The sequence below is a fragment of the Phascolarctos cinereus genome, unplaced genomic scaffold (assembly GCF_003287225.1).
Source record: "Phascolarctos cinereus isolate Bilbo 61053 unplaced genomic scaffold, phaCin_HiC Scaffold_3;HRSCAF=262, whole genome shotgun sequence".
Taxonomy (NCBI): domain Eukaryota; kingdom Metazoa; phylum Chordata; class Mammalia; order Diprotodontia; family Phascolarctidae; genus Phascolarctos; species Phascolarctos cinereus.
In genome coordinates this window covers 11,694,435-11,710,687 of record NW_027555736.1, presented here as the reverse complement: position 1 = coordinate 11,710,687, position 16,253 = coordinate 11,694,435, and the positions used below count along the sequence as shown (strand labels likewise).

The 16,253-nt window shown below is 47.0% G+C and overlaps 1 protein-coding gene across 1 annotated transcript; it reads left to right on the top strand.

The window, feature by feature from the left end:
- The first annotated feature begins 525 nt into the window (after positions 1-525).
- LIPM (lipase family member M) lies at positions 526-16,094 on the top strand. Its single transcript, XM_020973619.2, has 9 exons — positions 526-769; positions 3,825-3,942; positions 4,765-4,963; positions 6,309-6,418; positions 9,173-9,309; positions 9,828-9,974; positions 13,000-13,071; positions 14,428-14,499; positions 15,813-16,094. Exons 1-9 carry the CDS (start codon positions 647-649, stop codon positions 16,092-16,094), a joined length of 1,260 nt encoding a protein of 419 aa, XP_020829278.1. The 5' UTR covers positions 526-646.
- The last annotated feature ends 159 nt before the right edge of the window (positions 16,095-16,253 follow it).

The window sequence follows — 16,253 nt, the reverse complement described above, 5'->3', positions numbered from 1 at the left end:
TTTGTGGGTCATTTAGGCCAATCCCCTTATTTGCAGATGAAGAAAGCTCCAGTGATTTGTTCAAAGCCACATAGGTCTTGGGACTTCATATGCAGGATCCAGTCCCGGCCCCAGTCCTCTCCTGCCTAACCTGCTTGTTGCAGAATCTTAAAGTGTCCTGTAAATGTCAGTTCTTTTGATTATCCTATCATCTGTGAAGAGTCCTGGATTTCCAGAAGGGACAATCAGATGTGAGGTGGGGGCGGCTAATGTGAGCAAGCAGACTCTGCCCTGAAGACTACGGGAGGGCCAGGCGCTGGCTTCGCGGGCTGGGTCCGAAGCAGGCGTCCAGGTGACATCAAAGAAGCTGGCTCTCCCCGCCCACTGAGGGCTGACGGCTTGGGCGCTGCGGGGGAGAGCCGAGACACAGCCAAACCTGACCTGGAAAGCTCTGACTCACTCGGCGCTCGCTCCCTTCAGCTCAGCTTCTCCTGAAGCAGGCGATCGCGGCAGGAATTTTGTCTCCAGGATTCGGGGTTTTGAAGCCTGCCCTCGCGCCCCCCCCTCTCTCCAAGTAGAATTAGTTGGTGCTTTACACAGAAGATTTTTTTAAGCCCGGAGTGGAGCCCGATGTTGGGCTAAGCCGGCGATCTGCGGCGGACGGTGGATGGTTTGGTCACTCGGGATCAAGATGTGGCGGCTTATTGCGGTGGCCTGGCTCCTCCAAGGACATGTGGACTCCAGGCTCATCGGGCCCAAGGCTGTAGACCCTGAGGCATTCATGAACATCGTAAGTTGGGTTTGTCCATGAGATTCAGGACAGAACGATGGCTTTCCAGGTCATTCTATGTCCCTCTGTCCTGTTTGATGCTTGTGAATGGGGAGGGGGCTGCATGTGTGTGCGTGTGTGCGTGTGTGTGTGTGTGTGTGTGTGTGTGTGTGTGTGTGTGAGAGAGAGAGAGAGAGAGAGAGAGAGAGAGAGAGAGAGAGAGACAGAGAGACAGAGAGACAGAGAGACAGAGACAGAGAGACAGAGACAGAGACAGAGAGACAGAGACAGAGACAGAGAGAGAGACCTGTTGTGTTGTGTCTGCTGAGGCTCCTTTGGTCACTGCCCCTGGGAGGAAAGGTCTCCTTGTTCCCATAAGGGCATTTTCTAAATGATTAGAAGCACCAGCTCTTTTACAAGTTTTAACCATTTCCCTCACCATGTGTCACACAGAGTCCTCTGCCTTCCTACCTGGGCAGGGAGGGCCCAGAGAGGCTAATAAAGCCCCTTTCTGGACTCCTCACCAAGGACGCCCATGTTGGTGTCGTCTTATGATGCAGAGAAGGGCTTGCAGTAGTGGGAGAGAGGGCCACAGAAGGGTGGGGAGCTCTTTACGCCTAACACAACCTGCCTGACTACTGGCTTCCTCCAGTTCTTCATGCCGCCCCTTCCTCTCGCCCTCATTGCCAGCTCTTGATTCTTGCTAGAATCAGAAGATACCGGTTTGAATGGCGGCTATTTCTGCAGCCCTGGGCAGGTGCCCTCTCCAGGACCTGCTTCCTCCTCTTTCAAACTGGACTGTTAGACTGGATGATCCCCAAGGACCCCTCCAGCGCCAGGAGCCAGGGGTCCAGCTCATCTTTTAGGCACATTCGTTATGTCCACATGCATGTAAACTAAGCCCAGGGAGGCGGAGCTTATTTCAAACTCGGAATTACTCCATAATGGTCCACTAGGAAAGACGCTGAATCTGTAGACACAGAACTGGGGCTAAAGTCTCCGCTCTGTTGTTGTCTACTGGTGTGACTTGGGACAAGGCCCCTAATCCTCTGGGCATTATGCCAGCTCCATGAGAGCAGGGAGCAGATTTTATATCCCCAGCAAACAGCGAAGTGCTGGGCAAATGTTGCTGCTGCTCAGTCATCTGCAGTCATGGCCAACTTTCCATGACCCCATTTGGGGTTTTCTTGGCAAAGATACTGGAGTGGTTTGCCATTTCCTTCTCCAGCTCATTTTACAGATGAGGAAACTAAGGCAAACAGGGTGAAGTGATAAGTTGCCCAGAGTCACAGAGCTAGTGTCTGAGGCTAGATTTGAACTTCAGTCTCCCTGACTCCAGACCCAGCGCTCTACCTATTGTGTCACCTAGTAGCTCTTGGCAAATTGTAAATAGTAAGTGATTTTTTGTTCATTCACACTTTCATTTAGTGGATAAAGCACTGCACTTGGAGGCAGGAAGACCTCAGTTCAAATCCTAGCCTCTCTCAGCCTCAGTTTCCTCTTCTGTAAAATGGAAACAATAATAGCAATAACCTCATAGCATTCTTGTGAGCATTGCCCAGTCTAATGTGTGTACAGCGTTCCTTACCATGCCATATAAATGCAGCTGTTATTAGGTTCATCTGTGAAGCAAAGAGTTGACCTGAATGACCTCCACCACCCTCCCAAGGTCTAAGTCCTAGGACCCATCTTCTCCCTCCCATTTCTAACTTGTTTTACTCATAATATCCTGTGGGCAATCCTATAGCCAAGACAGTTAGAACATTGTCTAAAGTGAGAGTTAACAGGCTCTGAGTGAGTCTGAGGTACTTTACTTCAAAAATTAGGACATTGCTGCATCTGTTTGGGATGCTCAGGATATCTCGGCTTACTCCTGGGTACTAAGTGATGCTCTAAACAGGTGTGACCCGACAAGCAGGGCTAAATGCGGGATGGTCTGGACAGTCAGAGGGAGCTCATCAACCTTTAAAAACAGTAGCTGGCATTTACAAAGCACTTCACAATTATTGCCACATTTGACACTCACAATAACCCTAGGTGGTGAGTGCCATCATGGGGCCCATTTGACAGATGAGAAGACTGAGGCACACAGAGGTTGTGCGACTTGCCTTGGGTCACATAGTAGTGAACGTCTGGGCCAGATTTGAACTGAGCTCTTTCTGACTTCACTGTACCACCTCATCCCAATGTTGCCTTAGCCCACTCACCTCCATGGGCAATCATTCCACGACAATGGGACATTCAGACACCAGGGGAAGATGTCCGTTCCTCAGCCAGGAGTTATGTTCTCATAATGCCAGAGGTTTAAACATTTGTAAATAGTCATCCATGCAATAAGCATTTATTAAACTCCTACTGTGTGCACAGTCCTGTACCATACATACTACATCTCTCAAGGGATTTTAGAAGTCAATTAGACCAACTCTTTCATTTCACAGATGAGGAAAGTGAGGCCGGGAAAGGTTTTAACTTATCTACAATCCCACAGGGAGCAAATGGCCAAGCCTAAATTCAAGCGCAGGTCCTCTGACCCTAAATCCGGTACCCTTTCCACCGGGCTGGGCTTCATCTAGGATGTAGACATACAACTGTAAATGCTTGTGGGGAGTGAAGCAAGCGCTGGCAGACACACACACACACACACACACACACACACACACACACACACACACACACACACACACACACCCCTGTGTTGGAGCTCACCTGGAATGCTACCTGCCGCATACTAGCTTCCTATTTTAACTAATCATTGTCGTGAACTAGGGGCCAAACTTTTTTCAAATGCTGACAGAGTTTCCTAAATCTTGGGCCCTCAGGGCAGAGTCCAGGTCACCTACCTTAGCTACAACTCTGAAAAAAAAGCCAGCTTAACAGCTAGAAAGTTACATAGAGATCTAGTTCAACCCTCCCGTTTTACTGAAGGGAAAACTAAGGGCCCAGGCTTGCATAAAGCTGTCTTGAAGGCCAGGCCTAAGGCTGGTCCTGCAGACCTGGCCCCCAGGCATTTAAGGGGGATGGGAAATGTTGCCCCTTCCAACAAGCCTGAGCAGAAAATCCTGCTTTCTTTCCACAGAGTGAGATAATCCAGCACCATGGCTACCCCTGGGAGGAGTACGAGGTCGCCACAGAAGATGGCTACATCCTGACGGTCAACAGGATTCCTTGGGGCAAAGTCCCAGCTGAGGACCCAGGTAGGAGGTGCCTGGGTTGGTGGTGGTTGGGACGCTCCCTACCTGAGGAAGCAGAGTGTGCTGGGAGAGTTCTGAAGAGCCCAGCAGTGATGTGTCTCAGACCCTCAGTCTGTTGGATCCCCAGGTGGCCGAGCACTCATGCTAAGTGGTGCCACAGTGGAGACAGGGCTGGACCCGAGTTCAAATCCAGCTTCAGACACTCATTAGCTATGAGTCCCTGGGCAAGTCACTTAACTCCAATTGCCAAAAAAAAAAGTAATTTTGTGTCCTTTTTGGTGGGCAGGGTACACATGATGGTTAAAAAAAAAAGCAGTATTTTCAAGTAGAATTTCCCCTTTACAACTTAAGGGGTTTTTTTAGATTTGTCTGGTAAATCTAAGACTATCGATCTCAAAGTCCCCCTTCCCACCTTTGTTGTCCACTTTTTAGTATTCCAGTGTCCTGTAGTCATGTGGATTTAAAAGATTAAATTTAATGGAGGTGAATTTAAGTCTTACAGTGGTTCAAGGCTCAGGGTTGGGCCCAAATGTCCCTGGAGCAGACAAGGAAAACCAACTGGATTCACCTGGAAGTTGTTATTCCAGTGTTTCGGCTTGGTTCATTTCCATACAGTTTAAGAGGATAACCTGAATTGCCTGATGGAGTACGCCACAGGCGAATAGCCAAGCTAATGTTGATGCCATGCTGGGTGCCCAAAATGCCCATTCTGGAGTTACTTGTCTCGTGACCCAGCATCATTCCTCAGTTCTCTGGTGAGGCTCAACCTTCCCTCCAAAATGGTGGCCATTTATAACATCTGAACTTTTTTCTTTTCCCCTCTAGGGCCAAGGCCAGTGGTGTTACTGCAACATGGTTTGCTTGGTGATGCAAGCAACTGGATCTTGAATCTTCCTAACAACAGCCTGGGCTTCATGCTGGCCGATGCCGGCTATGACGTGTGGATGGGGAACAGCCGAGGAAACACCTGGTCCTGCAAACACAAGACCCTCACGGTCGACCAAGATGAGTTTTGGGCTTTCAGGTAGATGTGGATGTTGGGAATAATGGTGGACAGGCAGCTGTGGAAGGAGCCAGCTGGCCAGCTAAGAGTCAAGCAAGGGTCCTTGACTTCTCACATACTTGAAACATTTATATGGGTGGTCCTCCCAACCCCACATCAACTGTATTAATTAGTATCTTTTATATTAACATCCTCTGGCCTCAAGGAGTTTACATTCTAATGGAGGTGATAATATGCAGATAACAATGTACATACAAATGATATACCAAGTGAATGAGAAGTCATCTCAGAGGGAAGGCACTGGGGGTGGGGGATGGGTAGGAAAGGCCTCTCTAAGAAGGTGGGATTTGAGCTGAGTCTCAAAGGAGGCCAGGGAAGCCAGGAGAAGATGAGGAGATATTCCAGGCATGAAGGACTCTGTGGCAAGCGTCCTCCACCCAGATGAAATAAGTAATCCTGGTTATAACCCCTGAGTGAGTGCTCTAAGAACTCAGTGAGGCCATAAATCACAGAGAAGTCATTGACCTACTTCATTTATTTTTGACATTTTGATAACTTCCTCAATAGAACTGATTTCCTTTCTAATCCTACATATTTTATTTTACTCATTTAAAAACATTATTCAAAGATGGGGTCTGCAGGCTTCTCTAGAGTACCAAAGGGGTCCCTGACATACTGTGAAAGGCTAAGAACCGCAGGAATATGGAGTGTCATCACCTGGAAACCAATGAAATCACAGACCCAGGCCCTAGCCCTAATAATGACAACAGTCATTACAAAGGTGCTTTCACTGACTCTACAGAAGATGGGCCTACATCCAAATAGTCTTTATTCAGTAACAAAAAGCAGCCATTTCATCACAGCACCAAAGTCTATGGAATATTAAATATATATTCTTAATAATAGGATAGTGACTTATCTTCAGGCCACTTCTCTCTGGACTCCATCAAAAGAAAGACAAGAAAGAGGAGTTAATCAGGACAATAATAGCAGCATTTGTTTGACACTTTAAGACAGTGATATCAAACTCCAGTAGAAACAGGAGCTTCCTACCTCAGTGGAGAGTGGGGTGTGCTCTGTAAAAAGGTGTTACTGATGATTCCTGTGATGGGTACTCTGGGAAGATGAGACCAGTCGGGAGTTTTGGTCCCTTGTGTCGACCCAGCCAGATGGCTGCTGGCTTGCGCCATCACTGAGGGATGTGCTTCAGTGACCATGAGCTGGGTCCAGTGCATGGGACTCATGACTGACCTGCTCCCTCGTAGATATCCTTGTAAACATATTGCTTGTGTTTTCTTCTTAAGCAATGTTCTGCTCCCAATGCAGCAATGGTAATCTCTGCATAAAACTTTCTTTCCCCTTATAGTTATGATGAGATGGCTAGGTTTGACCTTCCAGCAGTGATAAACTTTATTTTGCAGAAAACGGGCCAGGAAAAAGTATTTTATGTCGGCTACTCACAAGGAACCACAATGGGTATGTTGAATGGGGAGCAGATTTGTAAGTTCACCACTTCCACAGAAACCTCAAGCCCTAGGTCAGAGCCTCAACATACCTCTTCTCCTGTCTCAAGTCCCCACACCTTCCTTATGTTCCCCAGTCCACCCTCCACACACCTATCATTCCTTAAATAGAGAGAGGCTGTTGACTTTCTGCAGTTCTGCCCCACTTAAATCCAATTCACACACAAGTCAATACATCAGCCGTGATGTGGCGGTCCTCTTCAAAAAGGACAAACAATTCCTTCAACACAAATCTGAATGCGCCACACCCCTTACTCAGAAATCATCAGCGCCTCCCTGTGGCCTCTGGGTTAAAATACAAAGCCTTTCCAGGCTTATATCACTTCACCATAGCCTTCCATGCACTGTCTGCTCCAGTCAGCCTGGCCTACTGTCTGTTCACAAGGTGTCCCCCATTCCTGGACTGTACTCATTCCTCATAGACCCATTAGCTTCTTTGGAAGTACAAACAGCTCAGATACGTTTTTATATCAATATAATTCATCGGTAATCCTCTGTATTTTGTTCTATTCTTTAAAAAAATTATTTTTAGAAGAGATCCATGGAATTCAGCAGACCACTCTAGGGGGCCATTCAACTAAAAAGGTTAGGAATACCTTCTGTAGACCAACTCCCCTGTTTGACAGATATATAGACTGAGGCTCTGTATTTTAATAACCCTTTGATGGCTCCCCACAGCTTAGTGAGTAAAGTTCAGACTCCTATGCCAGTCATCTGAGGCCCTTTGGGATTTTGTGCCTCTGAGGCTTTCTTCTCTCACCTTATTATTAGTCCTCTTGCTAACTGCTTCACTGTACAGAGGACAGTGAGCCTCAGAAAGGGGAAGTGGCTTGCCCAAAGTCATGCATGCATCATGAAATAAAAACAGTTGAGGAAAGATTTCCCAACTTCCCATTCCCTTTCTTCAAGTACCAAGACTAGCACAGCCTCCTAGTATGCTCTATCCCCCAGGCTGCCCATTCCAGTGTGGCGGATTTGACATCTAGAGCCCAGAGGCATTCAGACCCCCAGGCAGGTCACACAGGAAGACTCCGAAGATTGGTCAGACTGCCAGGGCACATGCTTGGCTGGCAGACACTTCCTGACCCTGAGTCATCTCTGGGCCAGGATGAGGCATTGAGGGCTTAGAAAAACCATTCCAAATGAACTGCTTGAAGTCCCAGACAGAGGCTGGCTGAGCATGGGCTAAAATGTAAGCCAGAGAGCTTCATAAAGCAGCAAACAAATCTTTATAGGAGATCTAGCCCTACAAACACAGCCAAGAGTACAGGTTCTCCTCTAATTAGTCAGGAGTAAGTCAAGGCTTGACTCTTTCCTAAATACCTCTGTGCCTCAGTTTTGCAGCCAGGATAATGGGGTCACCTGCAGGCTCTCCTCAGATGGGCAAAGGACCCTTGACCAGGGCACTGTCCAGCATCCAACACAGCTATCTCAAAAAGACAGGAGGTCATTGGGTCATCAATATGGAGCTGACAATAACCTTAGAGGCCATCCAGCCTATACCCCCCATTTTACAGATGAGAAAAATGAGGCCCAGACTGGGGAAGGGGCTTGCCCAGGGCCACACATCTGGTATCTGAGGAAGGATTCAAAGCTAGGACTTCCTGATTCTAAGGCCTGCCCAACTCTATCTCCACTCTGCCATTCTGCCAGGACTGTTGAAGCTTATGGTAGGAAGTAGGGGCAGCTCTTTTGTGTTGCTGATGCTGGCTGAGGAAGGGACAGTTGGCTTTTGTTTTTGTTGATTGTTACTTCCCCTGTCCTGGTTTGGATAAAATAAGGTGGGGAAAAGATCCTGGCAAAGGTACAGGAACATGGCATACTTCCATCAAGATCCTGAGCCCGCCACTCAGGGAATATGACAAACTAATAATTGGGAGGTAGCATTGTACAGTGGTTAGAGAGTGAGCCTCAGAATTAGGAAGACCTGGGTTCAAGTCTCACTTCTGCCACATCTGGCCTATGACCCTGGGAAAGAGATCACCTCCCATAGTTCCAGGTCTTAATAGTGCCAGGCACATAGTAGGTCCTTAATAAATGCTTCTGGGCAATTCTGAGATGAGGAATTGCAAAGAAGGAGCCTCTCTACTTGGCAGGGAAAGTTACTTCCTGGGAGCTCCCACACTGAAAAAGTCACATGTCCAGTAAAAAGCAAAAATAAAAAAGAAGCTAAAACCCTGAGAATGGCTGACTCCCCTAAAGTACTTGACATGTGTTATTCCATCTGAGCCTCATAGATGACACACAGATATTCTTAACACTATTTTACAGATGGGGAAACTGAGGTTCAGAAGGGCACATAGCTCACATCAGAGGTGAAATGTGAACGCGGTCTTCTGGACTCCAAGTCCAGTGTTCTACCCATTACCCTACACTGCCTGTCAATAGTTAATATGAGATTGACAGAAACCTTCGTTCTAATTTGCATCCAATTCCAACCCAGAATCCTTTGCGAAACCCACCCTCTCACCTCCAGACTATTTATCAAAACTCGAAGATGGGGGGGGGGTGCAAGGTAGCTCATGTTTCTGGGTCCTAACTGAGGGACGGAACACAGAGCAGAAACCTCCAGTGTGGACAGGCTCACCTCTTGGGTGCTTGCTGCAGGAACTCCCTCCTCTAAGCCTGAGGAGCAGGGAGGAGGGGGGCGGGGCGTAGGGGTGGGGTCACATAGCCCCTCCTCACCCATCTCTTCTGCCCCCCGCAGCCTTCATAGCATTTTCTACAATGCCTGAGCTGGCCCAGAGAATCAAAATGTATTTTGCTTTAGCTCCGATCGCCTCGGTTAAACACGCGAAAAGCCCCGGCACCAAGTTTTTGCTCCTGCCAGAGATAATGATCAAGGTAAGTGATTCCTCAACTCATTCCGCGGCCGGTTAGGTAGGAATTCAGTCGGAGGCGGGAAGCATCTGCTCAGTCAGATCCGCTGGGACCCTCCCAACCAGAATCACTGAGGTAGGCAGTCTTGGCTTGCGCTTCCCTTCTTCAGCCCACCTGCCCGCAGGTGTCAAACCGACATTCCTAAAACTCAGCTCTCACGCAGTCACTCCCTTCTTCAAAAATCGTCAATGGCTCCTTGTGGCCCCTGGGATATAACCCAAAGTCCTCAGCGCTCCGCAATCTCTCTTTCCAGGCTTGAGTTACCAGATGCCCTCCATTCCCCTCCACCTGGATTACCAGCTGTTCGTGAAGAACATCCTTTCTCTCCCCTCTGTGGCTTTTTCTGTCCCTCCCATCTAGAAGGACTTTCCTCTTTGTGTCTCCAGCTTAGTACAGTACCAGGCACTTAGTCAGTGCTTAGTAAATATGGATGGATTGATGGATGGATTGATACTGATTGATTGACGATTGACTTGTCCCAGAGCCTGTTTGGCAAAAAGGAATTTCTTCACCAACACAAGTTCCTCCGGCCGTTCTTCATCCACTTCTGTGGCCAGGCCATTCTGGACCAGCTCTGCAGCAACATCATCCTGCTCCTGGGAGGATTCAACACCAACAATCTGAACATGGTAGGAGGCTGGGTTGTCCTGGGTTGGCACCCTGAGGCTCAGCTGGGAAGCCACCAAAGGCCCAGGGGGGGTCCACTCTGTGTCCCATCCCTCCCAGTTAGGATCCAGAAATGATGAGCTAGCCTGCATCCCAAGACTGCATTGTAAAGGTGCATCACTGAGGACACACTGCGGGAGACATGGACTCAGCCCCTTCCATAGAGACGGGGAATGTGATGTGGGGTGGGGGGCAGGGCTGGGAAAGGGAGATAAAAATCTAATGAATATTATTGCAAGTGAAATGATATTTGTAAAGCACTTAGCTGAGTGCCCAGCATAGAACTGCTGCTTAATAAATGCTTATTCCCCTCCTCCCCTACTATCACTAGAGAGGTAGGTAGAATCAGAAAGTTATTCAGTCATTTTTCAGTTGTGTCCTACTCTTCATGACCCCATTTGGGGTTTTCATGGCAAAGATACTAGAGTGGTTTGCCGTTTCCTTCTCCAGCTCATTTTTTTTTAGATGAGGAAACTGAGGCAAACAGAGGTTAAGTGACTTGCCCAGGGTCACACAGCTAGTCAGTGTCTGAGGCCAGATTTGAACTCAGGTTTCCCTGACTTCAAGCCCAGCACTCTACCCACTGCCCCACCTAGCTGCCCTTTGATTGAGGAAAACCTGGGTTCAAATCATAATGTTGACATTAGCTGTGTCCTTCTGTCCTCTGTTGGAGGAAGCAGCCCACACTTCCCAAGATGAACAAGAAATAAGACATGTTCAAAATGTCTTCTTCCATTAGTGAAGATCAGTATATGTTGAAAAGAAGGGGAAATCAGAAAGACCTGAGTTCAGATTCTACCTCTAACCCCTTATGGCTAGGCCTCAGTTTGCTCATCTGCAAAATGGAACAGTACTCTCTGCCGACTCACACTGCACAAGGTCAGATGTCCCATTCTCAGGCCATAGACATAGAGATGGAACTTGGCTCCTTCCCAGCCTCCCTGCAGTGAGACAGCAAAGGAAAGGAGGCAACCTGGCCTCCATCCTCCTCCTCCTAGCCCAAGTCTAGGGCCTTTCCCACCATGTCATGTTATTAGGCAGCTAGGTGGTGCCACAAGGCTCAGAGTGCTGGACTTGGAGTTAGGAATACCTGAGTTCAAATCTTGCCTCTGACAATTACTGGCTGTGTGACCTTGGGCAATCAATTCAAAGTCCTTGACAAATGGGCACCTGATGGTTCTCCTCATCTGCAGGGAACGGCCCTTCCATCTGGCTCTGCCCAGGGTGTCCTTACGACAGTGGATCCCACAATCCACAGGTGTCCCCAGGTTACGCCTCACTTGATACCCACAATCCAAGACTGTCAAACAGTGATGCCTCCGTGGGTGCGTTGGCCCAGGAATCTGGTACAAACCCAAGGTGTACTTGTGACTCCTTGTGGGAAGAGAGATGTTGAGGCCACACTTTGCTCCACTGCATCAAATGGCCTTTTGTGACCGACAGACCAGAGGCAGAGAGGAATCTTGCACGTTCCTAATGAGCATTGCAGGATAAGGGGGCAGAGACTTGGGAGAGGTTGTTTTGTGCTTGGCTGGCCACTAGGTGGCAGATACTTTGGTCATGGCAGCCCAGGCAGTGATAAATTAGTCTATACACACCGTACACGCACACCACGCGTCCCCTGGAGTCTGTGGGTTTAACTGATGTTGGTGCACCCTTCACTAATGCAGATTGCAACCCCTCTCTGCTTACTTAATTCCTGGTCTCCAGGAATTGCCACGTTCCTGCATTGCTGCCAAAACATTCGTTCCCCAGCACCAACCTTGTGATGCGCTTCTCTGAATTTAGCGCGGCTGGCCTTTAGACAGCAGTCCGTCCCCAGCTCCGTCCTGAAAGCCTTGCAGCTTTCGCAGCACCATCAAGAGCTGTCCTTCACCTAACCTTCAAGAGCCCAGGGTCATCTCCACAGGACAGCGGGGCTCAGAGGAAGACGATGCATGCAAGCACACAGTCAATTTGGATCGAATCAATCAAGAAGCATTCATTAAATGCTTGCTGCATGCCACACACTGTGCTAGGCACTAATGATATAAGAACAAAAATTCAGTGTTATGCTCAAAGAACTTGGATTCTGTCAGGGGTTACAAAATGTTTGTAGAGATATGTCTAAAAAAATGGGTCATCCCCGGTCTCCCGGGTCCATTCCAATAGCCTCCAGAGCTACATCTGGTTTTTCTGTGCAGAATGGCTATTGTGAATCAGAATATCCATATCTGCTCATTTAAGATCATAGACTTAAGGATAGAATAGATCTCAAAAGCTACCCAGTTCAAGTTCCATATTTTACAAGTGAAGAAACAGGCACAGGGATTCTAAGAAGCCAACCCACAGTCACACACGTAGTAGGCACCACATTTTGGGCGGAGCCTGAATTCTCTTATCTCATTGACACAAAGTCATAATCAAAGGCCCAGAGATAATCAAAGGAAGCAAGAATCACAACATTATGAACAAAAGGTTTTCATCATCAAAAGTCAAAGGAAGTCAAACAAAAACTGTGAAATTTAAAAAAAACCCTCAAAATGTCTTAGGCTTTAAAACAGAAGTCCAGAGGTCCAGTCTGAGGTCCAGAAATGCATTTTTCAAAAATGTTTTGACCGCTGTATTTCAATTTAATTGCTTCCTTCATAACCCTTTGCATTTTATTGTATGCATTTAAAACCATTATTCTAAGAAGCGATCCTGAGGCTCCAAAGCCTGAGAGCCCGAGGGGTCCAGGACATAGCAAAGCAGCCTCTACTTTAGGGGTCTTACTTACTAATCCCCTCCTCATTCTTCTTTTGATTTCTGCCTACTTTAATCTGTTGCTTCTATCCCTGACCTGGGGAGAGCCTTTCCCCACTCGGAGATACTCCTAAGGAGGCAAGAATGGCCTGGAGAGCCATGGGGCAGGGTCCTCGGCAGAGGGGATCTGGCCCAGCTTGCTGGTTTGATGACCTAGGCTTGGTGATCTTAATGACCTTGGCTTCCTTCCTGCTTTCCTCGCAGAGCCGAGCCAACGTCTATGTCGCCCATACTCCGGCTGGAACATCTGTACAGAACATCCTGCACTGGAGCCAGGTAAGGCTGCTGGCAGCTTCATCACTGCCACATGCCTTTTGCATAGGGTCTGGTGAAGATTTAGGGGACTGGATCAAATGATGGCCTTTTGAAAGCCTACATAGTGATTTATTTGTGTGTATATAGACATGGAGGTAGGTACCCAAGGCAGCCCAGGGAGCCCATGGTTGACCTACTCCAGAATTGTGATTCTCTTCACTGCCCATATCACTACTGTACTGCCAGATCACTACCTTCTGAAGCATCATAGGCCTTCTAAAGAAAGAAATACCCAAGTCACCTTCCTCACAGGCTTATGATGAGGCTTCTGGGAGCTTGTGGGGCTAGTGCAGTGAATGTCTGCATCATTATCATTCTGCTATAGTTCCTTCTAACAATTGATGCTGTTTGGGCTGGTTCTGTCCTTTTTTGTTTTCACTTGAGCCTGTTGGGAGAGCTCCCTAATTCTGTCCTTGGGGGACATTTAATCCATTTTCCCCAAGACAGCCCCTCCCCCACTATTTCTCCTTGTCTACTGAGATTAATGTGCTTCCTAAATGTGGCCCCAGAACTGAATGTAACGATCCAGGTGTGGCCTGAGCAGGACACAGTGCAGTGAGCTCTGTCACCATCCTGGGACTGGCTGCTATGACTCTCCACCAGGCTTTCCTTTTTTTTTAGCTTCCGCATCATTGTAGCATTTTTTTTTAGCTTGTGGTCCACTGAATCCCTCAGATCTTTTTAAAAAACATTATCATCATGCTTCCCCCATCTTGCACTAGTGAAGTCAGTTTTTTGAACCAAAGGGTGAGATTTTACATTTTCCCCCAGTAGATTTCATCTAATCATGTCTAGCCTAACGCTCTAGCCTGTCAAATTTTTTTGAATCCTGACTCTGTGAGCCACTGAGTTATCTACCTTTTCCCCTTAATGTCATCTGTGAATTTGATAAGGATGCCACACAATGCCTTTGTCCACAGCATTGGTTAAAAAAAGACCAGTGTAGGGCCAATGCCAGATCCTGGAGGCACTCCACTAGAGACCTCTTTACAAGAGGACAGCAAACCATCAAGTGAAGTAGCATTTATTAAGCACCTACTATGTGCCATCCACAGTACTCAATGAACTAACTTTTGGAATCAGCTATTCATTGACTATTTAATCTGCGGAGTATCAGGTGCTGAGAGAGACACATAGCTGAAAAATTCATGTCCCTCACCTTCAAGCAGCTTGTAACTGAGGAGAAGAAATTAGACCTTGTTTCCTGATTTTGTATCCTCTCTCAGGCCATGCCTCTCTTACAGGGAGCAGATGGGTAACCCAATTTCAGCTCCCAAGCATTTTGTGCTAATGTTACTTTCTTCTTCTACCTCTAAGACAGTGAATTCTGGAGAGCTCCAAGCATATGACTGGGGAAGTGAAACCAAAAATCTGGAGAAATGCAATCAGGTAGGAAAAAATACCCCCTCCTGAAAGTATGTCTTCACCTTTGGAAAGTTATATAATTGCAACATCCCAGAGGAAGGGATGGACTACCTGGAGCCCAAAGGACCAGGGATACTGTGGGCTTGATTCCAGCGGAACCAGAACAGACAGACCCACTCAGCTGGGCTAAAGTGGTCCCTGTACCCCATCATTAAGACAGATGAGAAGCTTTGTTGCACTTGGAGGAGACAGAAGAGTAGCATCCAAGGTCAGACTCTTCAAATGTCCAAGCTGGAGGGGACCTTAGAGTCTATTGACTCCAACCACCTCTTTTATGGAGAAAGAACTGAGGCAGTGGGCTAGTGACTTGCCCAAGGTCACCCTAGTAGCAATTAGAAGAGCCAGGACTGAAACTCAGGTCTTGGTCCTAGGTTCAGTGCTCTTTCCACTCTACCACACTAGCCCCTGTGAATGAATCCCTCTATTCATATTGTTTTATTTGAATAGGGCAGGAGGCTCCTCCTAAAATTTGAGTACAAGTAAGAAAGTCCAGGTAACTGAAAAATCTGGCCAGTTGAATCCTCATTACCTGGTTTGTTAGTCAGTATCAGGCACTGTGCTAAGCATATGGGATACAAAGAAAGGCAAAAAGCAATGAAAACAGTCCCTGCTCTCAAGGAGTTCATACTATAAATGGAGTCCTAATTATTTCTAGAGAAAGCTGAAGAGATAGAAAAATGGGAGAAGAAAAAAAAAGCAGATATCTCATGAGTTTAAGAAATCATTTTTAAAGAAAGAAAAATCCCCACCCTCCCAAGGTAAATGGAGTCAAAAATTTATTTTTCCTGTAATTTTTTGATTATGGGTGGGATAACTTATGGTCATTTACAGAGAAGTACATGATAGGAGTAAGCAGGATAAAGCATGGCACAAATATAGAATTAGGCAGGAGCTTTGGTGTAAAGGATGTTATCAGAGAAACATTTGATTTGAGAAACCACAGACTAGTCATACAGTGAGAGCATGGGATGGCAGGTGAACAGTCTCTATATTCTGATGGTTTCTCTTCAATGAAAAGAGAATTCAGACTGCTGTTAGCACCTTGGCCAGTGGCCCTGGGACAGATTTGTGGTAGGACATGGTCAAGAGTTGGACAGTGCTGGTGTGAATGTGTTGTGACCTACTTCATTGGAGGGAAATGTCTATGTCAATATTAGGGTATTGGATAATAATTTAATTTTTTTAATTTATTATATTTTATTGCTATTCTTTATTTTATTATTTTTAATTTTATAGTTCATGAATGCAATTCTAGAAAATATTCTTTTTTCCCCTAGCCAACTCCTGTGAGGTACCAGATTAAAGACATGACTGTACCCATAGCAATGTGGTCAGGAGGTCAGGACTGGCTTTCAGACCCTGATGATGTCCGCATCTTGCTCACTCAAGTGACCAACCTTGTCTACCATAAGAACATCCCGGAATGGGCCCACACAGACTTCATCTGGGGACTGGATGCACCACAGCAGTTGTATCAGGAGATCATTGAAATGATGAAGCAGAAGGACATGAGCCTCTCCCTGGAAAACACTGGAAGGTGCCCATTGGAGATGCTCTGATATGGAAAAGCCCCAGGTCCATGGGGAACAGTGGGTGAGAGTAGAGGGGTTGTAAGAAAAGAGGGGAAGGGGCTTAGCCAAAGTCTACTTTCCTTGATGATTTTCTTAATTTGACACTAGAACTGACATGAGTACCTCTTTCATGTTAATAAAATTATT